This window comes from Triplophysa rosa, linkage group LG2 (assembly GCF_024868665.1).
Source record: "Triplophysa rosa linkage group LG2, Trosa_1v2, whole genome shotgun sequence".
Lineage (NCBI taxonomy): Eukaryota > Metazoa > Chordata > Actinopteri > Cypriniformes > Nemacheilidae > Triplophysa > Triplophysa rosa.
This window is the reverse complement of record NC_079891.1, coordinates 26,858,748-26,884,747: the sequence shown is the minus strand read 5'-3', so window position 1 is coordinate 26,884,747 and position 26,000 is coordinate 26,858,748. Positions and strand designations below refer to the sequence as shown.

The 26,000-nt window shown below is 39.3% G+C and overlaps 1 protein-coding gene across 4 annotated transcripts in view; it reads right to left on the bottom strand.

Moving 5' to 3' along the window:
• Positions 1-26,000, bottom strand: part of osbp2b (oxysterol binding protein 2b) — a 45,227-nt gene that overhangs the window by 14,513 nt on the left and 4,714 nt on the right. The window contains exons 2-5 of one of the 4 annotated variants that reach the window (XM_057322531.1): positions 22,370-22,406; positions 21,859-22,067; positions 21,250-21,294; positions 1,258-1,508 (exon numbers count right to left, since the gene is read on the bottom strand). In XM_057322531.1, coding sequence (XP_057178514.1) covers positions 1,258-1,508; positions 21,250-21,294; positions 21,859-22,054 — 492 coding nt within the window. In that variant the 5' untranslated portion in view covers positions 22,055-22,067; positions 22,370-22,406. Of the gene's footprint in view, positions 1-1,257; positions 1,509-9,166; positions 9,654-21,249; positions 21,295-21,858; positions 22,068-22,369; positions 22,407-26,000 lie in introns of those variants that run through there. The other 3 variants (XM_057322512.1, XM_057322522.1, XM_057322540.1) reach the window with 3 other exon arrangements.

The following is a 26,000-nucleotide window of genomic DNA, read 5'->3' as shown; positions in this document are numbered from 1 at the left end:
GCTGAAATTTGAATATACCCCAACCTAACAACCAAACAATTCTGCTATTACTACATTTAAAGCAAATGTACGAGCGGACCTCACAAGTGCAGTGTGAAAGTCTCTGCATCTCCTCTCTCCTTTTATTTTACATATAGACGAATATAAAACATACAGTATAACATTGACAGTGTCAGGATAATCCTCATAGCATCACACCACACACAGAGATTTTGTCTCTCATTAGAGCTGTGGCTCAGTGTAATAGTGGTTTAATGAGCTGGGCCACACACTGCTATTCAGCACTTTTCATTATGTGTGTGTATTTCTATTCAGCCGGTTATAAATCATTTTTAGAAATGATGAACAAAAGAAGAGTCCACACAGCTGACCAAACAGAGATAGCATGCAAATCTGATGACCTGAGAGTTAGATCACTCAAACGCTTACTGTCGTTCACAGGGCTAATGGGTTATGCTAATGTCACAAAGTTTGCCCTAGTTAAAATGGATTAAGTCCGTAAAAAAAGACTGAAATGTGTGGAGTTCATGGAACGGGATCCCATTTCAAATGAATGTTAAACACTAAAATGACAATAGGATTGCAGAAAAAGACGCAGGATTTGACAGATCACAGAGTTCATGGCTTTAAAATGAACTCTTAAATCATGTTGCATGTAAGAGTATTCAGTGTCTGTGATTTTGGGATAGCCACACAAATACACTTAGGGTTAAGTTAGTAAATTGATGATGCAGTCCATGTACATTTTTCACTTGGTTGAAATTCTCAGCGAGTCACAAGAAAATAAAAATAAGTAGCATGAAATTGCCAGAGTTCACCCAAGCTTGACACAGACTGATGAGCTCAGTGATGTCTACCAAAGTTAAAATGAGAACACACAAGACGAAATCGCATCCAGTATTGATTTTCGTCGCTGAGGATAGTAATACCTGTCCAAAATTTGATTTAGGAAATCAAATATAAGACACAGAGGACATTCACAAATCCAGGAGCTATACATAGGCCTGTATCGATCCCAGCAGAGGAGGTTACAGTTCTTCTACCTTCATTGATTACAAACCAAAAAAGCAACAACTTTCAACTTTAGACCCACAGTGACCATGAGATTTTAATGGATTCAGATTTAAATTCCCAAATTACATCTTAAAAAAATAAATAAATGGCTACCTGACTCAAAGAATTAAAAGCAAACCAAATAGTTTGTATTGTATTGTGACTTAACATCTGTGTATGTGGCAAGAGAGAGTCTGCACTTACATTGATCATAGCATTGGAGGTGATCCGGAAGAGGGTGGCTCTCTCATTGACAGCCTTGATCTTCTCTCCTCCTTCCAGAGGCACGCGTAAGGCCTCAAGTTCGCTCAGGGACCTTTGCAGAGCCGCTCCGTGCTTGGCTATCAGGTCATTACAAGTGCTGAGGTCGTCCAACTTACTGGCCAAAGTCTTCAGAGTGCCCTGAATCTCACTGTGGTCCGACTGAGACGTCGGCTCCTCGTCTGCAGAGTCATCTAGACACAAAAAGAGAGAGAAAATCTGAAGGTGTGGTGGATTTAACCTTTATCATGGTTTTAACTACAAACTGATAAACATTGACAATTATTTGGTATTGTACTGCTGTTTTGAGTTGCAACTTGTTTTGAGTTGCAACTTGTTTTGAGTTGAAACTTGTTTTTCCAGTATGGTGTGAAGAAGATATATATTTGAAGAAAAATGCTAAGCATTCAGATAAATCCAAATCTATAGTTTGAGTGTAAGGAAACTAATTTGATTAAGTCATACGCAATGCTTCAGGATAGCGGTTCAGAATGCTTCAGTGGTTAGAGCATGGCGCTAGCAACGCCAAGGTCATGGGTTCGATCCCAGGGGATTGCACAAAGTCAGAAAGAAATGTATAGTACAATGCAATAAGTCGCTTTGGATAAAAGCGTCTGGCAAATGCATAAATGTAAATGAATCCAAGGAGCAACTTTTTCTCTATAGGTGCAGTTATGGGATTTCTTCTATTTTTCCTCTTTTATTTTTCCTGCCTGAACTACACTAAACTCATATGTGCCATTTTATATTTACGATCCAATTTGGTCCAAAATGCTATTTAAAAACAGGCTAAAGAAATCCCCAAAGCACAATGTGCTTTCCAGCTGTTCCCACATTAATGAGTGTGAGAACACAAGTCTTCCTAATGTCCCTCATTTATATATGCTCATTTTACAGGTGGCTGTGGCTCCAAAGACTGTCGCCTAGTGAACATTGCTATAGACACTGATCATGTACACAAAGCAGCAAAACACACTCACATACTTAGTGTGGATAGCTATGGGAGATGGTAACTACACACAATATTATGTAAGAAGAAACGTTTTAGACACAACTGCATTTCCTAATAATCAAAACGGAGACAACAGATGCTTTGGTCTGACCAAACTCATCTAAGGTAAACTCATCTCATCAAACTCAAGGACTGGTAATTACAATACCAGTCAGTAATTTCTTGACAAAATGTTTTACACCAACAGAAATGAATAGCTTTTTGTCATTTTATGGCATGCAAAGACGAAAAGAACGCTCTTAGGGTACGATCACACAGAACGCGCTTTTCATGTTCGAAAACGCGAGGTGCGCCGCGCTGCTCTTTTGATGACTCTTTGAAAAGAGCAGCGCGCAGCGTTTTTTGTATGTTGCTAGGTAACCCGAAACAGCCACAACAAGTTTCTCCTCCATGTCTCCAGGCGTTCCGAGCATTGCGACAAGGGAAGCCCCGCCTCTCCACTCATCCGATTGGACAATGGAAAAAGTGCACATGACATCAAGCGCTTTTCTGCTCAGTGTTGAGTTTTTGTTCAACTTCGGGCGCTCAGAGCGCTCCGCCTAAATGCGAGGCGCAGCAGGCGGCAGAAACGCGAGGCGCCCGGCGCGCATAAGAGGCGCGTCTCACAGCAAAAGACGCGTTCTGTCTGATCAGGCCCTTAAAGGTGCTCCACGATGCCATTGAAAAACGTTTTTGTCTATAGTTACATAAAGAACCTTTAACATCCAAAGAAACTTTCTGTTTCCCAAAAGGTTCTTTGTGGTCAGAAAAGATGGTTCTTTAAAAAACCTTTAACTGAATGGTTCTTTGTGGAACCAAAAATGGTTATTCTATGGCATCGCTGTGAAGAACCTTTTAAGCACCTTTATTTTTAAGAGTGAATAATGAAACTGGAAATGCCTGTAGAAGTGGATCTAAACGAAAATTTACACACACACACGTAAGTAACCCCCAAGTATCACTTTTGCAAGTGGAAATAAGAAACTGCTCACTTTGTATGATTCAACAGGGCCACAGAGAATTATGTAGGCCTACTACATTTCCAAGTAGACAAATAGGCAGATGATATATTTAAAAATTACACATTTCTATGATAAAAGGAATTATGGCTCTACAGAAGGGCCAATAAGAAGACATGGCACAGTGCGTGTGAGAGAGGAGGATATGGTAACCTCCTTCCGATCAGCCGAGCGGGGCAAGGGTGAGATTGATCTGGCTGTGTTTGTTCCTCCTCAGCAGAGAGCAGAGCCGCAGTCAGCAAACTGTTCAGAGACTGAACACATTAACCTTCTCATGACTCAACAACACATGCAGATAGAGAACACACTCCATGTGAGGGGTCACTTTAGGGCACTTTTCATTGAAGGCAGACGCAGAAGGTTGATAACGTGGACATAAGTAAAAATTGTTTGGGGATATGAATACTGCAGACTTATATGAGAGACATGAATGCAGATAACCGGTGCGAGTGACAACAGTCAAATATAAAATATTCAAATGAATGAATGAGCAGGTTTAATTAAACACTAACTAAATTAAACTTCACCCTATGATTCAAGCATATACCTTTGCCTCCGTTTTTCTAGCTTTGCATTCTGTTTTGCTGGTGGATGTTATAATAAACCTCTGGACTGGAGACAGTTATTGACTGTTCATTTTAACAGAATAAATCTCAGGGGTCTAAACTCTGGAAAGGTTGAGACGGCCTGAACACTGTGCTCAATCAAATCATCCAATTCCTTTTGCTTCTTCTTTTCTCTTTTTCCATTAGCTGTTCTTAAGCACAAACACAGATACACATATGTACATACAAACGTGCACACTGGCTGATCTCGCACATCCCATTATGAATCTTTGAGCTGTGACTCGTGTGACTGCTGCTGACATAGGAATTTGTGGGTATGCTAATGCAGTGTATGTATTAAAACATGTGCAAAGTTTGCAAATGTATTGTCATGTAAATCTACATACTTAAAAAAATGTGTACTTTTACCCAAGTAAAACGTAAAAATACTTGAGTAAATGTGAGCAAGTATTAGATTTTTAATGAACTTAAAAAAATCAACATTAATTTATATATATATATATACACAATAGCCTGCTTAAAAATAAAAAAAATACTGTATTATAAAAGTACTGTCAACCTAGGGACAGAGCTAAGATTTTCAATGCATTTTTAGACCAAATTAGATTAAAGGTGATAAATAACCCTATTTATGTTCTAATAAATAAATAAATAATGGAATAAATGCCCACTACTGGCTAGATTAAGCATGCAACAAAATGAGGTCATGTGACAACAACATACAGTAGATTAGAACAGAAAGCCTTTACATAATAGAATAGAATAGAATAGAATAGAATAGAATAGAATAGAATAGAATAGCATGACACTACTGTTTAAAATGTGCAGCACAATGCATACGGCAGACTGTTTCACATGCTATTTTTAAAATATAGTTGGCACTTGACAGTATTCATATCACAGTATGCAGTACACCAGTATTCCATTCCAAGCATCTTTCTTTCCCTCTGCAGGGTTTAACTGAGCCCACATATACAGCCAACCTTATCACTGCTCTGGGTGTGTGTTCACGGTGTGTGTGTTACTCACTGCTGTGTGTGTGTGCACTTGGATGGGTTAAATGCAGAGCACAATATGGAACACCATACTTGGCCTCACATGCCTTTCACTTTCACTTTACTACAAAAACAGTTCATATAGACGGGACTGTCACACTTCAAACCATTAGAAAACAGGGTGGATAATTTAGGATAATTAATTATTGTTTGACAGAAAGCATGCAAAAAAGTGTCAGTAAAATTTCAATTGACCAACTTTGGAATTACTTTGAAATGAATCCATTTATAATCTGGTCACACACACCTCCAAATTGACTGTACTAATGTGATTCTCGGCAATAGCTCACATTCACACAGGATTTAAAATAGCTTTCAAGTTTTCTATTACAGAACTCCAAATATTAAAAAGGATTTCTAAAGGAATTAAAGGAATCCCATGTAAGAAGGTTGGAAATAGTTTCTACTCTGCGCCTGTAAACAGATTTGTTTTAAACGAGCAGAGAGTCTGTCCTTTCCAGTCCTATAGAAAGCGAAAAAATGTCTCTACATGCCCAATGCCCATTGATCAATGAGTATAAAACTCTATTGTGTCAAGAGAGCATTTCCTAGTTGCCGAACCCCTCCAAATGCATGCCAAGTGCTTCAGGACATGCACACATTGAAAATGATTTAAATAGCTTTTATGTGCCCACCAGCTGTCATCTATCTGTGTTTAAAACGCTCTGCCAGCTCAGTAGTGAGAAGAATATCAACACCTGAACTGGCAGATCAGGTGAACATGCTCCAGATGAAACATGATGATGCAGCTATAGGCTACTGTAGATTATGTAGCACTGCAATGAGCAGAGAGCACCTTTAAATCTTCTTGTGACATTCCTGGGACCACTGAACAAACCAGCTTGTGTTCCTGTAACTCGATTGGTAGGGCATTATGTTAGCAAAGGTCACAGGTTTGACTCCCATGAAATACACATGCTGATAAAATGTACCTTAAATGCACTGTATTTCTTTTTGGGAGAAAGCAAATTAAACACTAGCCCCAAACCAGCACTAACCAGCATAAGCAGTCTATGCTACCACAGAAACTCATACTGGTGTAAGGTGGTATTTTCAGTGGGGCTCTTCTTTCTCCTCAACATCAGTCATATTCTGCCAACTCCATTACGGTCAATGAGTGACACTGGATAGTCTCTGAATATTAGGATTGACTAATTGGCAAACCTTATTACAATGAATGTAAATACAATGTCAATCGTTGGTCATTCTAACTAATTTATGGACAGACTGATACATAATTCTTTAATATCAAAATGGACAGATATCAAGAGCCTTGACATTCCTCAGATAACCTGATCTCCCTGCCATATCCCTTGACACATACCTAAATGCCTGTTCTAAAACACCTGCAAAATCACATGTATTGCTTATACACTAACTGTTCTTGTATAATATATCTATCACTTTTATTTCAGAGTTGTCCCTGTTATTTTAATTTTCACTTTAGGTATAATGCTCACTTTCAATAAGGGGTTGTTTCTGTCTGTAAATTAGTAAAAGTATTTTTTTAACCACTTTCCAATCCATTTACTTATTGAACAATGAGAATAACAAATTAGTTGTAATATTTGACAATAAATTACATACAATTTAGCAAAACAGCAGACATGTTTAATGTATGTTTGATCAGAACATACTCCTCCCTCAAGTTCGATCAACATATAAATACAGTGGTTAAGACAAGCTTTTTCCATCTAAAACGGCTGTAAAGTGTTTTTAATCTTTCCAAAACCTTGAAAGAGCTACACATGCTTTTGTTTTATCGCACCTGGAGTATTGTAACTCTCTTTACACTGGAATATCTCAATCCTCTTTCACAAGGCTTCAAATCCAAACATATGTTCGTTGTGACTGAAGCCATTCTTTGTTAAAGAACTATAAAAATGTTTGCGAGCCCTAAATGGGTTTATAAATTAGGTCTACTGGCTGGTTGTTACTACTTAGAGGTGGAGTGGTTGATTTGGAAAGGTGCTAACTTTAGCCTGCTAGCACCGAAATTATAATCCCACCCTCTATGCGATTCCAAAGCCACGCCTCCTCCAAACACATGAATGTATTTCGTAAATCCACGTAACGAATTACAAATTAAATCCATTAAATTCTTCTCGAAGCATGTACATACCTGTCCCAAGGAAAGAGAGCAATCATGGTATCGTCTTTCAAACCCTTTGCCTGCCGGAGCTTTCTCCATCGTGTAAGAGCTGAACCGATGTTAATTCGAGTTTTTCCTCTTTCATGATCCACACCTTTTTTCGTCACTGCTTTTTCAAAAAACTGTTTTGTAGATTTACTTGTTGTCGGTTCAGCAGGAAAGTTTGGTTGTTGCTGATTGTCTGCTATTCTCCCTACATTGACAGCGGACGTGAGCGCGCTGATGACATATGATGTCTGCGTGAACGGGTGCGCAGTGGTATGCAAAATACGTTGGCTGAAAATGTACACATGACCAGTCACAGCATTCAGACAGAACGTTTTGATTGGGCGAATGTTTTTTGGTCCTACGCCTTTTCACAGACGATATATAAATATAAAAATATTATTTGACCACTATACTTCTTGATTACTATCAGGATGTAAAGAGATTTCAAACCAGCATGACAAAAAAAAATTCTGGACAGGATCACCTATTCTGCCTTTAATACTACTCACTCTGTGTCAATTAAAATAGTGCTGATTATATTCCTGAGACAATTACAGACATCATAAATTAAATAACTGTGCATATTTTAATCATTTATTGTTGTCTGTGTAGCAAAATGCAAATTATGCATAAATTGTGTGTGTGTGTGTGTGTGTGCGTGTGTGTGTGTGTGTGCGCGCGTGCGTGCATGTGCGTGTGTGCACGTGTGTGTGTGCGTGTGCGTGTGTGTGTGTGTGCGTGTGTGTGTACATGCGTTTCAATGTCACACTGTCCCACAAGGACACTTACTTAAATTTAAATAACCTCTTTTCTCTCCTACACAGACAACAGAGCAAAGTAACTTTAATAATGTGATGTAAAGTAACAAATAGAGAATAATTAAGTAGCCTATTTAAAACAACTTCTATATCATAATTGGGCCAACAAACCCTTTTTATGTCTTCTACATTACTAAAGACTAAAATGTCAACCTTCCCCAAGAAACTGACCTTCTGAATTGTCTAATTACTAAAACTGAAACATCTCTACTTGGACAGTACTGAAACTAGAAAACTTATTTCAGAGCAAAACACAAATGATCAAAACAAGGTGTGACAAACACCTCTTCTGGAAAACCAGCTGACCTTCATTGACCACATGGCTGAAAATGATGATCCTGAAACATCATGCTATAACTGTTAATACTCCGAGCGGCAACTTTCTGGTCTCTATTGTGAAACCAACTCGGAAGTGACTTAAACTCCAATTCATTGACTGGCCGCTAGAGACTGGCTCCAAAACAGAGCAGAATCTCATTGAGCCCCATGTTAAAATGCCCAACTTTACAGCAGAAAAAAACATGTTTACAGGTCCATATAGCTAATTTTGCCCTTCATTACAACTGTGAGGGGGGTGAATTTTTTTATAACTCATCCGTTTAAATTATATTACGCCTTAAAAGTCTGCATAATTAAGGGCGTGGCCACTTGAATGACAGGTGGTTTCACCAACCTTATTTAATAAGGTAAATTGTGCAAAGCTATAAACCACATATATACAGTACAGTATATCCTAATACTGAACAAAATAACTCTTGTTCAAGTCTCTTTTGTTCAATACCATATAGATAGATATTTGATAGGTACTGAATGGAAAGTGCCTATCAAATATTATTATATTACAATAGGTTGTGATTTTTTTATTACAATAAATAAATAAGAACCCAGTAGACAACACTAGTTCAACACCAAACAAAACTTTTCCTGATTTTGTCACCAAATAGCTTAAAACTACTAAGAACAACAAAGTTTACATTTTGTGCACAAACACAATTTAAATACAGAAAGAGAAAACAAAAGAGAGACAGAATAAGTGAGAAAGACAATGAGCAAGAAAGAGTAAGGAAGAGACAAGAGATAGAATGTACTGAGAATTACAGCATGCTTGGACCCGTCAATCAACTTCTGTACATGGAAATGTGGCTGACAGGAAGTGCTGACCCACACTTCCTGTCAAGCAGTCCGAGAGAAAGAGACATGCAGACAAATCATAAAGCAAAAGCAGCACACAGTGAGAGTCAGACGGACATTTGTGTACAGTACCTCTGAGACAGGTGAGGTTCAGGAGATGGCAGAACGAAGAGGAGCGAGTCGGGGCCCGTACGAGAGCAAGAGGAGCCGGAGTGTGTGATATAGATGAGGAAGTGTCATCTCTTCCTCTGGGATGAGGGCACTGACCGCGGCCGAAGCGGCTCAGGCAGCCGCCACTGCAGAAGGAGCGCACGGTTCCCGGCTCCCAGCATGCTCCACTCTTCATTCCACTATGCTACGGGCCCGCCGCTCCTTTCTCCCTCCTCTCCGCTCCTCGCACGCGCTTACACAACCAACCGCTGCGCAGGAAGTACGCCGGACTGCTACATCAGCCGGATGAGTGCGGGGGGGAAGCGGCCGGACCTCACCGTCATGCTGCAAAGGAGCAAACGCCTCTCTGAGCCAGAACAAGTATAGACCTTAATGGCCTTGATTTCACATCCTCGCTCTCCTGCCTAACCTTCAGAGCGCACGCACTCACTCTGACAGCACAGCAGCATATTGGCATTCCTCTCCTCATACACAGCTTAATGCAGTGTGGTGGTGGAGCGGGGGGGTGGGGGATACAGTAGTCTGCGGTACACTGCTGTCTTGACTGGAACAAACTGTGAGGAACACATTCACCCACCACCTTTATTGTAAGCTGGGAGTTTGAAATGAGGAATCAGGGTAAGCTAAACACATTAAAACTTTCATTTGTTAGATTCGCATGATCCAAAGTAACTGTAGAGTGAACAGAGGTTCAATACAGTACATGTTCCTGATCATACTGTAAACCATTCATTCTGAAACATGGGCCATATTGTCACGAGGACCATATTGATACAACGTTTCTTGGTCTATAGTAGTACACATACTAGACAATAGTGTCAAATCCACTTAAAGATCCAGTGCGTCATTTTTTAGAGGATCTATTGACAGAAATGCAATATAATTTACATAACTATGTCTTCAGAGGTGTATGAAGATTTTACATAATGAAGTGTTATGTTTTTATTACCTTAGAACACCGTTTCCCAATGTGTGGGGCGGGCCCCACTGGTGGGTAATAGAGACATGACAAGTGGGCGTGACAAACAGGAGGAAATTTGGTTATTTTGTGCCCATCTCTATGAATTCCTTTATTTATTGACCATACACTCAAAATAACCAACAATGACGCATTTAAATGTAAGGCTTACTTAGAACAACATCAGACTGTGAAGAAAAATGTCACGTGGAACCATAGTAGCCGGAACAAGGGGAAACAAGAGGAGGGCAGTAGGTAGCGGGTATAAAAGTTAGCAATGGATAAGTTTGTGACATCAAATGAAAAGAAAACTGGAAATTCGGCACCAGCAGACAAAACCAAGACAGACAGTGAACCTAAAGTTTTTTACCATTTTGTTGGGGCGACTGGGGACAGGTGGGGCTCCGAACCCTTCCCTACACCCAAAGTGGGGAATGGGAGAAAAAGTTTGAGAAACACTGCCTTAGAATGAGCTATTTCTATCTACATACGTACACTGCGGGTCCCCTTGCATGGAATTCACCATGCTGTTTCTACAGTACCCCTAAACGGACAAACTGCTCTACAGAGCATATTTCGTATACGCTATCTCCATCGGCAAAGAAGCGAAAATGTGACGACATCTTAGTTCTGTGTCGGCCACAGTAGTGCTTCAAAAGGGAGAGGTGAGTGAGGCGTTGGTTGCAATTCGCAACCTCACCGCTAGATGCCACTAAATTTCATACACTGGAACTTTAATTCCTGACAAATAAAATCAAGTCACATCCTTCATTATTTTTCTGTAAAACACAACACGGAAATAATAAATTCAGGCTTAAAACAGCAACCAGATTTCTGTGTAGCCTACGTATTCGGAGTTCATTACTCAACTCAAAACTCTCATACACTTTAAAACACACACATATGCATACACTCGACAATCCTGTCTGAATAATGAGTGCAGAGAGACCCTCGCACCGTTCAGCCCCAGCAGAGCTCTGTGTCGCAGTGCACTGAACGTTTAAAGCAGGACAAGGTCACTGATGTGCTGTAACAATCACACACACACACTCTGGTTTATTATCTCTGTGGGGACCGTCCATAGGCGTAATGAGATGAATCCACTACCACTTTCTGCATTTTAAGATTTTCAAAAGTTGTTCTGTACCATTTTTAAGCTTGTTTAGTTGGTATGCAGTCCCCAAAAACAAAGTCAGATACACCCACACACATTGTGTTCTTGTGTCTACTCCGTTACAGCTGCTGCTCCACAAGGTCACCTTGACTAATGTGTGTGTGTGTGCGTGCGTGCGTGCGTGTCCATCAGACTCAATTCTATTAATCAAAACTGACAAGTACACGGATGCCAAAGCACACGCCACACACATGCTAACACAAACGTTTGTTTTTACAATACAGGCAACCTTTCACACACAATTCGACGAAATATGATGGATATGTTTTTAATTGAAGATTGCATCCAGAATTGTTTTTGCTTGCTCTTTTTCAGCCATTTTAAACCCTCAACCAAACAATGGTTTTATGGTAAAAATACTTCTTCACCATTCCCCAATGCTGCAGTTTTAGACCAGCAGTTACCAGCACTGAATTCCTCTGTACGGAGGACCAACAGCGGCTGTGATTCAGTCAGGTAATTGGCGGCAGAAATAATGAGTGTAACAGATGAAAAGAATAAAGGGCAGATGGCTCACCAGCGACAAGCCCGGCGCAATTATTTCATAATCTGACAGCAATCGTTTTGCACTCCTTCCATTCAGATAGCTCTATCTAAATAAGGGAATTTGCTCAATTCTGAAAGAAAGTGTGAAAGCAGCACATAACCGATGTAATTGCAGGATGACTTCAGTGAGCTATAGCAGATCGATCAATGAGCTAAACATGCGCATCATAACCACAGATAACAGCTCTAACAGTCTGACTGCAGTAGTCAAACACAGATAGACAGAGGGAAAGAAAAGTGAGATATGAAACATGCTAAAAGAGGAAAGTCTATATTTAAAACCCAGCAGAAGGATGGCGGACAGCACACATTCTGAAGCATAAAATCTCAAATAGAATCTCACTGATAACAGATGAAGTGGATGTGACCTAGAGGCCATGAACTGAACACAAAAGAAGATATTTTGAAGAATGTTGCTAACAGCCCCCATTCACTTGCATTGGTTACAATAGAAGTGAATGGGGGGCTGTGCTTGTTCTGTTACCAACATTTTTCAAAATATCTTCTTTTGTGTTCTGCGGAAGAAAGAAAGTCAGGTGAGTAAATGATGACAGAATATTCATTTTGAAGGTGAACTACTCCTTTAAAGGGATACTCCACCCAAAAAGAAACATTCTGCCATGAATTACTCACCCTCAAGTTGTTCCAAACCTGTATACATTTCTTTGTTCTGTTGAACACAAAGATATTTGGAAAAATGTTAGCAACTGACATTTCTGGGACATCATTGACTACCATAATGGGAAAAATTTAAATGGCAGTCAAAGGTGCCACAGAACATTTTTGCTTTCCAAAATTCTTCATATCTCATTTTGTGTTCAACAGAACAAAAAATATGATACGATCATTTTTCCCACTATGGTAGTCAATGATGTCCCAGAAATGTCAGTTTCTAACATTTTTCCAAGACCAAAGAAACTTGAGGGTGAGTAAATGATGATCATTTTTGGTGGAGTATCCCTTTAATAGAGCTCATCTTTAGTGATAAAACAGGAATTCACAAGAACACTGTTAACTATGAACAGGACTTATGCTTAAATGTTGTAGCCTTCGTGTATGGCTAATCAACTTTTGGTCTTGTGACACTTAAAGTCACCATAAAATGGAAATTGTGATGCTGTTTTTTTTACTGAATTCTGACATGCAGTATGAGTGGAACAGCTTCTGGAATGCAAAAAAAAAACATGAAGGACAGGGCTTGATTTTGTCCTCTGGGAATTGATTGAAATGTTATATTTAATGATTAATATAGTTCCAATACACACACAAACACGGACTCATACACACACACAAACACAAACAGACACCTTCAATAACTGAGAATTATTGAGTCAATATTCTCAAAGGAAATTCACCAAGCATTAATCAGTGAGACCGTATGAGAGGCATTGGGGATTTACTACGACACAGTCTGCTACACTAAACATACAGGTATGAAAATGAGGTTTTCAAATGAGGATTAGATATCCTAAGGTCTTTCACAAAATTAAATCGCTTTGGGATTTGACTAGACGAACCAAATGGTTCATGACACTGGCGTAATTCTTCTCTCCTCTCATTCTGCATGTTAACCAGTCAGACTCTCCGTTTGCCCTAAAGACCCTGGCTGTGATCCAGCTGGCTGTTCTTGGATCCTGTGACAGACAGAGTGCCTTTGACCCGACTGGTACATACAGCACAAAATGAAAAGACATGCATTACTGGAGCAAAAACACCCGGACGTCTTTTATCTGCTGAAATATGATGAATATGAAAAAACAATATGATGTCACAAAATCAGGTTTTTTTTTTCCACTTACAGTAAAGATATTATCATAATATCTAGTTAAATGTATTTTTTGAAGAACCAATAATGCTATCAGTCAAATTCATCTTTAATTTTGTTTCTTTTTTGGCCAACAAATCACATTTAAAATTCGAGCGTGAGGATTAAAGATAGAGATTGTAACCATTCTGGCTCTTAAGGCAAAACTTAAAACAGGTGCTGAATTCTTTTTTCATGTGTAGAATTAACATGATATCAATAATCATGATTTGAAATCCCACGGTTATTTTCAATACCGGTATATTGTAAAACCCCTACAAGTAGGGATGTAACGATTCACCGTGAGCCGGTTGAAAATCGGTTATAATGAGTGACGATTCAAATCGGTTGAGGCTTGAACTAAATCGCAATACATTTTTTGAACAGCAGGGGCCGCTATTTTCACTGCAAACCTAAACGTGGATGCTGATATTTCTTAAATGCAAAAAAATCCAAGAAAAGCACAGACAGTATTAGTTTGTTTATATTAAAGAGACTTTTTCTATTATTAATTTGTTATACAATCGCAGTTTATTTTTGTTATTTGAAATAAAACATTATTTTATTATGCAAAGAAACGTGAAGCATTTAAGAAATAATGCAAGGGAAGTGGTTCATTTCTAATTTGTTTCAACTCATTTTTTAAAAATAAATCGTGAGTAAATCGTGAATAAATCGCATCGTGACATCAGAATCGTGAATCGCATCGCATCGTGAGCTGAGTGAATCGTTACATCCCTACCTACAAGTAATACAATTTAAAGCAAACAGTGAGTTTAAAACAAGCAGATGATGCAGTGATGTGCTTGTGCATGTTAAACGGGTCCAAAGACAGTTAATCAAATGCAGATGATGGTTCATCAATAACATCCATGAGGCAGCAATCCAATTACTGTAGCCCGGATCAGACACTACTGATTATTTATATCTGTCTCAGCTAAAAAGCAACATGCCAATGCCACTCTCACACACACATTAGCAGTGTTTTCTCTCCATCAAATCAACAGAGACGTTTCATGGCTATTATGTCTGTTAGCAATCTATATCCCAGCGCACATGCAGCGATCCATACTGCTCAAAGTGACGGTTTCATATGATATCCCTTTCATTCTAAAACGATTAATATGCCATTCGCTCTTACTCCTCTCGATCTCTCTCTTCCACAAATTTCAGTGATCATTTCATGCCATTCACATCCCGATCCAAGCGCAGTGTTTGTGTTGGCTCAAAAAAGTGAGATTTTGCTGTTTGCGCTTGTTTATTGGGCACAACAGATCGTTTCCTGGTGTACGTGAGGTCAGCGGCCGTGATTGAGTGTCGTTCTGCTGAGATGGGAGACACTGAATACGTTCCCGCGGACTGTGATGATAAAGATTCTACAGATCAGTCCATCTGCCTGCTTGTCTGTTTCGCACACTCACACAAACACATTCAGACACTCCCTTATCTCAGTCTCGCACTTTCTCTCACTCTGTACGTTTCACACCAGGGAGCATTTAACAGAGAAGTGGCTTCTATACTTAGAGCAAAATCGTTCGTCCTGGTTTATGTGTGTAAGAAAAAAGTGAGAACTTTTTTTGAGCACTTATAGATGCTTCTGTGAAGCTTAAAGCAGTGGTTCTCAAACTTTTTCGTTGTAAGGCCCCCTTTGTGTAGAGTGCATCGCTTTGCGGTCCCCCAAATAAAGACTTATAATCTTAAATTTAACATTTTTATTTAAACAAAAACATATTCGGTTATACAATGCTGAAACATCAATTCTTTTGTCTGGTGGTCTTATTTTTCTGATGTTTGATTGCATAAAATATATGATCAATTTCTATATTTCATAAAATGCCACAAAATCTGTGGCCCCCTGGATCCATCTCGGGGCCCCCACAGGGGCCACGGCCCCCAGTTTGAGAACTACTGGCTTAAAGACAGTTCTGGATGTAGGAGGGCTCTAGCGTATCACTTGAAATGGTTCAAATGTGAAGGTTCAGAGATCAAGAGGACGGTTATGCCATCTGCTCAACCACGTGGCGAGAGCAGAGGCCAAATGAAACCATACAAGCAATCAATGCGGAGCAAGTGAGTGAAGCAGAATGAAACAGTACTGGAATGAGAATACATCATGCAGACCGGCGATGGAGAAATAGGAGATAAACCAGGGAAACACTGTGGAAGTGTAATTAAAACAGATCTGCATGTTTATATGAATTTGTATGATGACAAAAATGGACGAGTATCAGAAAAAAACAATACTGAAACACTTTTTTTTTTTTTGTCGGGATGTTGTAAAGTATCACAGATGCAATTGCACCAAGACACACAACACAAGAAAAAACGATTAATTCATTGGTTATTTATAAATCACCAGAACTACCTTCTGCCAAAATCGTGGTGATATTGTGTAATCGAAACCTGGGGGTTTAAAGCATTTAAGACTAAATACATTAACGTATGAAAAGACCAACAATAAGCTTGACATAAAGGCTTAAACGGCACAAAAACGACATGGGATAAGAACATCAATGACACGCACAGACTTGTCCAAGGCAAAGGGGACAGATTCCAGCAGCATCCAGGGACATCACATGACACAAAAAGATGTTGTGAGGATGAAAAATGGGTTTGAGTAAAAAGAGAAAAATACAGAAAAGGGAAAGTTTAAAAAAGTGAGGCAAGCGAAAGGCATAAATGTGCATGAGCAAGCGTGCTATGCCAATCCCATTCTGAGGCATTATTCTGCAAGTGATAACGGGGCAGCTGGGCAGATAATTAACAGCAGATTCATGTCTCACGCTGTAAACATCACCAAAGCTGGATTCAGAATGCTCTTGTGGATAGAGATTCTCTCCCTCCCTCCATCTATCCTCTTCTTTTCCCTTTCTTGCTAGTTTCAATTACGACTGTTATAGAAACCACAGTGTGTATCCAAGCATACAGAGTCTCTCAGCTGTACAGTGAATCTCCCTATGGGCTAAAACAAACATACAACAACATATTTGTTTTTCTGCCATAGTGGGGACTTTCTATTGACTTCTATTGTTTGATTTTTTTAATCTAAACCTCTAAGAACCATGGCTGGTCACCACAGCACAGGCAAAATTTAGATTAAGACCCACATGCATGGTTTACTCTCGCTCTCTGTCTCACACACACAAACCACATGCAAATCACACCGTAATACCCGATGAACAGAGATGAAAAAGAAAGGAGCATTAGATAGGAAGAGAAGAGATGGATGGAGGTATGAGGATAAGAAAGAGAGATATTCACCGTCTGTCAGTGTGTAGTAAATCAGGTCAGAATGGAGTGTGTGAGATTATAAAACATACACTGTGACATGGCACGGCGGTGAGACATTTAACATACGCCCCACAAATAACATACACACACCGTTTGCAAACAGCATGCACAGCAGAAACTTATAGAATTTAGATCCTACTATAGTCAATATTAATACCAAAAATATAATCATCACAACACTTGAAACATCCTATACATAAAACATCCTATACATATTTAAACATTAAACCCAGACATGCTATGATATTACTTACACACAGAACCGAGCCACCTCCTCCTCTACCTCCTCTCCACTGGGATGAGATTCACTCAACAGTAAAGAATCCAGCCAGAGCAAGCGAAAGAGAGAGAGAGAGAGAGAGAGAGAGAGAGAGAGAGAGAGAGACAGACAGATAGAGCAAGAGAGATGGATAGATGAAAAGAAAGGGAGAGAGAGAAGTCTTGCCTATGAGCTCATGCTCATAAAAGAAGAGGTCACTTTTGTCAGTTCTCTGTTCTGGTTTACAATCAGGGATAACGAATGAGCTTACTGGGAGACACAGAGGGAGAGAGAGATGATAAAAGAGAGATTAAGAAAGGGTGGGGTAGAGTGTCTGCTAGGAGAGGAGGAAAGGTAGGTGTAAGAGAGAGATTCAGCATGAAATACCCGGGAAACCAGTCAAAAGACAACCATCACCAATAAAGGTGCTGTGTTATTATAGCTGTTGTAGAATTTCTGCCAGACACAGCCATTGAAATAGCCACACCCTTTTTCTAAAACTTCAAAAACATACATACACAAAGGACGCTTGAAAACCGATTTAATGAGAGTGGGAGCAGGAGAGCAGCAGTGCGTCACCTCAATGTCACATGAAGGAAAAAAATAAATAACCTGAACAACTTTGCATTACACTGACCTAGCAACGCTAGCAACATTCTTTCGTAACAAACAACATTCTTAACTGACAACAATTGAAGAATCGGACACATTTTTCTTTGCACAGAACCGTGATATTTCACATATTTTAGTCATACCTGTCAGGCAATAGGGATGCATTCCATAAAAAAGCTGCTTATGGGACCTTTCATTCATGACATTACAAAGGTCATATTTCAGCACCACGGACAGAGAAACTAGACTATATACCTATTAAGAAGGAGAGCGGGTGTAAGATGAAAGGCTAAATGAGAAAGTGAACATGTCAGGCGTTCTGCAGTGGAACTGAAGTGATGACCGGAACATAATTCAAGTTCATTCTTGCCTTGTGATGGAAGGAATGCTGGGTAATGAGCGCACATGCCAGAACTGATCATTCAGCTACACTATCTGAGAATGCCAGACAGGAAGCTAAAATGTCACTTAAATTGGATTTTTTTGCCTGTTTTATCGTCTGTCACACGAACAAGGGAAGTCCTAGAAACATAACACACTATTGCACAGAGGCCGAATAATTTGATCATATCAATTATAGCTAATTTTGTTACATGTCAAAGCTTGCTTGTCTTCATATTAACCCTTTGTATGAGCAATAATAATAGTCATGCTTGCCTTACCGAGAACTATTGACTAAAATATCTGATAAATATACTGTCGTTGGAATTGTGGACACTATACTAATTAAGAATGGCCTGCCACCTGCTGGCTTTTACTGATATTACACTATAACATCTTGGCATTTACATGAGAAAAAAAGAGGATATATTCTCTGTGCACATTTACACATTTGACTAATGCATTATCGAAAGCAACATACAGTTTATCAATCATTCCACTTGTTAGTTAAAACCCATGACCCTTATGTTAGCACATCAGTTTCGTCGTATCTCAACAAGATCTCAGCATGATGGCGTACTGAGGTACTAAATCCAGACAAGCAGCCACAATAGCCCAGGGATCAACCTGCTGTCGGAATGACTCAGACTGTGTGAAAACAAAGAAAGCGAGGTGGGACACCGAGGAAAAAGAAAGAGCGAGAGAAAGAATGAGACTCACAGACAGGTGGGGGGTGGTGATAAAATGGTTGGTATAAAAATAGGTGCAGTTATGAGCGAAGCTCTTAAAGTTCAGGGTGCCGATATCAATGATGAGAGTCTGACCCACTTCTGTGTCTCTCACTTCCTCATAAGAGCTCTCTCCGACCTCATAGCTGAAACAAAACTGACACTGAGGAAAAGAACCTAATTTTGCACAGGAAATCTTGTCCAGACCAAACGTGAACAAAATAGTTAAACAAAATAGTGCTTCTTAAAACATCTGAGGCTGAGTATCAAGCAGACAGAATTGAATCAAATCAATATTATTGTCTCATTTGCATCTATTCTTTTCCTTGTAGCACAGTTCATCAACACTTGAAATATGATCATTTGCTGTTGTTTGTTGTTTTGCAGTATCACACGACAGACATATACGGAATGTATTCATACTATATATACATATATAATCGTCCATACTTTTTAGTCGATCCATAGTACATATCCAATGTAATACAGTGAAGGGATTATTCCTGTTTGAGATCAGGAAGATTTTCCAAACAACACAAAGCATTAACATCACTGTGTTTTGTCTGTTATTCGACTCCACAGAGACTTAAAACTGTCATTCACAAAAACACTCACTTACACAGAAAAGCTAGAGCTCTGCAGAAATAGCACGTTGTGGTGTGTTTGTGGTAGCGAGGAGAGAGTGGGCCGTGTCTGGAATGGAATGAGGAGAGAGGGGGCTGGAGCGCAGCCAACATTTCATACAGACAAGATTCCAAAATACAAGAGAGATTAGAGGGAGAAATAAAAAAGAGCTCTGTTGTCATGTGAGCGTTTACTTGGTTCTCATGAGAACTCAAATCACGTGCCAAAATGATCTCTTGCGCCCTCATGTGGTGAACTGCAACCAGGGGCTTTTTTCTGCATTGTATTATACATTCATAGAAAATAAATAAACTCATATGGAGAATATGAAAGCAAATATTTGTCTTGTTTTATAAGATGAAGTTTTAAAAGCTCCACACAGACAATTTAGACCTAATGACTCTTCATTCAGCTATTGTTTTTTCTGAATATAAATGTGCCTCATAATTTTAAAACAAGTTATTAAATTAACAAATTGAACAAATATTTTTTCTCATAAAATGTATTTTTCTCATAAACTGATTTTCTCATAAAATGTCTTTCATGTAAAACTGTGATTTTTATTTTCCATGCTGAATACATAATTTACTATAGATGGAAGTGGAAGCCATCTGTTTAACAGCTGTGTGTGTGTGTGTGTGTGTGTGTGTGTGTGTGTGTGTGTGTGTGTGTGTGTGTGTGTGTGTGTGTGTGTGTGTGTGTGTGTGGTGTTGTGTGTGTGTGTGTGTGTGTGTGTGTGCGTGCGCGTGTGTGCGTGTGCGTGTGTAGGTATGTGTGTGTGTGTGTGTGTGTGTGTGTGTGTGTGTACCACCCACAGTACTGCAGAAGAACTAGGCCCTAAATGTAGTCTTGTATGATCGGGTACATTTAAAGCCCGTCCCAAACCTAATTTAGACTTTTTCAAAGTTTTTTGTTCTAATTTTGTTGTAAATCAAACACATGCAATAATATTACTGATGTAAAACATGACAGTAAATTTGCCTTTTACAAACATGGCAACCGGCACCTGCACTGGTTACATTTACATTGACTGCAATTATAGAAATGAATATCGAACTACTGTTCAGTCGTGATGTCGATACGAAGACTAACCAGGCAGGCTAATTCATCATGGGTTCTCTCTGGAATTTAAAAAAAGCTAAGAATAGCGCTTTTCCATTTAAATTACGATTTGTGGAAAACATTACTTTTGCAGTCTATGTAAACGCACTCTTTGGCGGCCATAGCATTTCACTGGCTGAATCCCAAAATTTGAAAATCAAACATACTGCAACATAACACTCCTGAGCTGCCAAAACCAACAGCATACAAAAAGGCAATAAAATCAGGCTCCATGCATGCCACAAGCCCAAAGCTACCATCGCATTTTGCCCATCCAGCATTCATTAATGAGAAGCATAAACAGGTCTATGCTTTGATTCAAACCAAAGACCAATGGTCCCACTTCAACAGATCAATGTCCCAGACATCCTTAGACAAAAGCAAAGATTTAACCAATTTGGAGCAAAGCAATGACCCACATCAGATACTGCAAAGTGAAACTAAACAGCCATAAAAAAACATCTCTGTCACAGTCCATTGCAAATGCAATCATTCCCCTGCAAAAAAAATCTATTCTGCACAAAACCCTCAATGCAAACCCTCTGAAAGAAACACAATTACCTTACCAGAGTGATAACAGCGTGCAGGTGGGGCGGCATGGTGGTCATTGTCTAAAGGCACAGATACGGTCCATTCAAAACATTTATGCATCTGAATAACTTAATTTACACAATAAACAGTTAGAAATGGTCAGTTATATGCAGACAAGCTATGTTTATCGCTCACAACAAACACACGCTGTTTTAAAGTTCAGAAAAATAAAAATGCTGTCATCGTGTATTCACTTTGATGTCTCAAAACCTGCATTTGACTCTTCTGTGAAACACAATAGAAGATATTTTGAGAAATGACTTAATGGTTTTGTGTCTAAACAATGGAAGTCAATGGGATCCAATGTTGTTTGGTTACCAACATTCTTCAAAGTATCTTCTTTTGTGTCCTGCAGTATTAAGAAACTCATACAGGCTTGGAATGACATGAGGGGGAGTATTTGTATTATACATGTTATATGCTATCTTCCCTGACTAAGGAAATAGCTGGCCGGGGACACTGCCAAGATGTTTGCTGAGTGGACTTGCTTAAAGAGACTTTGATATGACCCACTGTACTGACGCCAGGAACCTTCAGCTAAATGCCCAGCAAAGACTAGAACCAGAATGTTTTCCCGGTCTTACCAGACTGATCGTTCATCATTCGAATGGCTTTAGCTTTGGCCAGCTCCAGTGTGGTGACCCATCTCTGCCTCTCCACCTCCGTGCTGGCTTTTAGGTGGTAAGTGCGCCCCCCGCTGCTCAGAACGATATTGCAGGCATCTTCCGTGTCGATGTGCGCTGTGGCGAGGTTGATGGTGCCTCGACACGTGTGGGCCATCTCTGCCTGCGTCCTACCGGGAGCACACCAAGACATGAAAGACAAACAGGAAATGAGAGGAGGTGTCAGCACGTGATAAAAAGTCACGCAAGAAAATCACAAGCGAAAAGGAGAGAAATTGATGTTGAATAATGCTTTTAAATATGTCTGTGAAGCTCAGAAGTGTTTTTACGGCTTTTTTAACAGTCTGTTAGCAAAGTACTGAAACCAAAAAATGTTGGTGATGGCTTTACAAAAAGTTTTTGTTTTGAGAATTTGATAGGCTTTAAAGGAACAGTTCACCCACAAATGATAAGTCTGTCTTCATTTACTCACCCTCAAGTTGTTCCAAATCTGTATACATTTCTTTGTTCTGTTGAAAACAAAAGAAGATATTTTGAAAAATGTAAGAAAGCACTATCATTGTAATTTTTCCTACTAGTCAATGGTGACCAAGAACTGTTTGGTTACAAGCGTTCTTCCAAATATCTTTATCTGTGTTCATCGGAACAAAGAAATTCATACAGATTTGGAACAACTCGAGGGTGAGTAAATGATGACAGAATTCTTAGTTTTGGGGGAACTGTCCCTTTAAACACGAATCGACGAATAGATGGGCATGCAAACATTACGGATGGATGTATGGATGGATAGATAGACTGACTTTTGCAGAGGTAAATGACATGTTATCAAAATCAACACAAATTTTGAGAGTGGGGGACGTACAAACTTGAGCACCTGAGTGTTTCTTGATAACACACACCAACTGTATACTAAGTGAGTGAAAAATAGAGGTTAACATGGCCTTTGTGCCAGCTAGTGTCCACGGAAAACAACACCAAACAACAGCACTCAAACAAACCAACCAGTGTCACAGCCAAGAGACAGAACAGACAGTTTTGTAAACCCTGACAGAGAGAGAGAGAGAGAGAGAGAGAGATCAGCAAAAACATTAGAGAGAGAGATTTGTCATTGGATAATAAACATTTTCTGTCTTTTTTATCAAGTAATGTTTGTAGTGGTAATTTTAGCAATTTAAAATAAAAAATGTAAATCCTCCTGCTCTCTACTGTACATTATACTGTACTGACAATATCATCACAGACCGATAAATATAGTATCTTTCAACTATCAGTTGTGTAAAGCAGCAGGTCAAAACAGGTAAAGGTGTTTTTTAGAGAGACTGGTCCTTTAAAGTGTGAAACATCTCAGGCCTGAAAGGATCTCAGATCCTGCTGGGAGTCTGTCATGACAGAGTCTGAAGACCTTTAATTTAACCAAGCCTTGAGAAGGGCTCTAACAAAAGAAAAGAAGGCAAGAGAGAGGGAGAGATTCTTCAGTCAGCTGGTAATGAAACACTGATACAAAAACACAACAGACTCTGTCATGTGAAGCAAGTTCTGCTGACTTTGAGAAAGAGCACAATAGTGATGGAATGGGACAGCAAAATGCACGAAGGGGAAAAGAGATGGAGAATCTAGAAGTGGGAAAGCGTGTGTGTTTGGTGTGTCTGTATGTGTGTTGCTGATCTGGTTACCCAGTATCTGTTCCAGTATCTCTAACAGAATGTCAAGCTCTGACCTCTTAGAGAAACTTTGACAAAGATCTCTTACACAGATACAGACTGTGTTTGTAAGGTTCATTAATTCCAACAAACTGCAGCACAGCTGGAAGAGGCTGGAAGGTCATGGGGTCGATTCCCAAGGAATGCACATTTTGTTTTTACACACAATGTAATGTTGGGTGTGGTAAAAAACAGAGTCCAACGTCTGCTGGCTACATTATCATGCCTTCAGGGGCTAATGGTCTGACGGTCAAGCAAACCATGTAATTGGTTGAATCTTTACTCAGGTGACTGTCACTGGGGTGGGGAGCAGTAAGTGATACACTTTCTATAGACCGTTTCATTGGACGCGTGCACCCCTGACCCCCAGTTAACTTCCGGTTTGTGTTTGGCTATTTCTAATAATATAACTTTTTTATACTTTATTCAATTTATGTTAATATAAACTTATATTATTATTTTATTGTATAATAATTGAATTTAAGTGATACAAAGATATTTGGAATAATGCTTGTAACCAAACAGATCTCAAAGCTCTGTGGACAGGGTCGTGACAGTACCATGTCTTTTGTGCTTGTTGTGTTTCGTGTGGAAGCACATGGCCGTTGTTGTTGCTTTGTGCCATGTGCTCTCCTGTTGCGTGTCTTGGCCCCGCCCCCTTGTTTCCCGTCATCTTCCCATCAGCGTTTCATTCCCCTCACCTGCCCAGTGTAATTATCCCTTGTTAGTTTCCCCATTTAGGGCCCTCTTGTTTTCAGTTCCGTGCTGGTTTGTTTTGACTCTTTCCCCGTATAGTCCGCCTTGTCCCCAAAGAAGTGAGTTGTGTTTATTTTCGGTTTAGTTCTTGTTTTTCTCCCTTGTGGGAAGTGTTTTATTTAAGTGTTCATTATCTACCATTGGTTCTTGTTTATTTTCTGTTTGCCCCCTCGTGGGCTTTTTATTTAAATAAAGTCTTTTGCAACTGCTGTCTGCGTATGGGTTCTCACTCAAGTTCTTGACAATTGTTTGCGAATGTGTACCAGAAGTTAAGTTGTGGTCACCAAAGTGCGAATGCGCAGTAACGTTTGGTTATGTTGTTAAGATAAAACCGTCTATAAACCCCTCACATTAATGAATGTCCACTACATGATTAAAAAAACAAGCTCCATAGCGATGAGAATTTTTGCTTAAAATCTCTCAGAACCTAAGCAGCCTGAGAAACATGGAAAGGGAGGTACGGAGGGGCAACAGCAGAGATCTTAAATTAGATCACATCCACCCCTGGGGGGGACACACTGGACACAAACGGCTGTAAGTGGGTCAGAACTGAGAACCTGAAGCCAAGATGCGGAACTACCATGAGGAGTAGATGTCATTATGCAGAAAGACAAAGAGAGAGAGAGAGAGACTTGAGAAGGGTATAGGAAAAAAATGAGGCATAGATAAAAACAGAAAGCACATGAGAGATTTTATCCAAAAAGAAAAGTGGAATGAGGAAAGAGACTAAGTATGATGGAAAGACAAAAGATTCAAATAAAGGAAAGTTGCCATGGGCTAATTCATTTAGAAAGTCTTTTAATCCAAGGTTTAATTAGGTCTTTAATTAACTGTGATATTTACATAACTACTCTGTATTACCAACATAGCTTTACAGCTGGGTGATGGTGAAGTAGTGAAAAGACTACTGGTAATGTAAAAAGAGTATTTTTCCACACAGAAATGACTGAGAATTTCTCAAAATAGAAAATGTCCTAAAATAACTAAAGGAGGTATGCAAATGCTGGTTAACCAATCAAAGGTTAGAGGTTTTGAATGACATTCCAACCCACCTTGCTGCCCACTGTTAACCTCACATAAACCCTTATGGGAGACTAGTCATGCCAAACAGAACAGATTATCGCTCCTCAAGTGAACCTTATAACCGCTTATAACCTTTTACCGTAGAACAGATTAGAACCTTATAAACAGTAAACCTTATAACCGCTACTAAAAGATGATTTCAGCGGCAACAACATAATACAAACATTATGTGGCCCCAACTTCACTGTTGAGTAGTTTTAATTTAATTTAATAGCCTACAATTAATATACAATAAAATGTCCATAATATTATAATAATATAAAATAACTTGTTATATTATGACCAAACACAGACCGGAAGTTAATTTATGGCCAGGCACGTGCGTCTATAAATCTATCAAATGTATAATATTCAGACATCAAACGTACTTTTAAAACTGAGAATAGTTGCCTTTAAAGGAACAGTTCACCTATAAACATTCTCTCATAATGTATTCACCCTCATACCTATCCAAGCATCAAAATCAAATATGGCAACACATCAATAACTTTATCTTGTTGATTGTTACGTGTCTCATGTCTAGCTGTCACATTATATTTCATCAATGAGATCTGAAGTTATTAA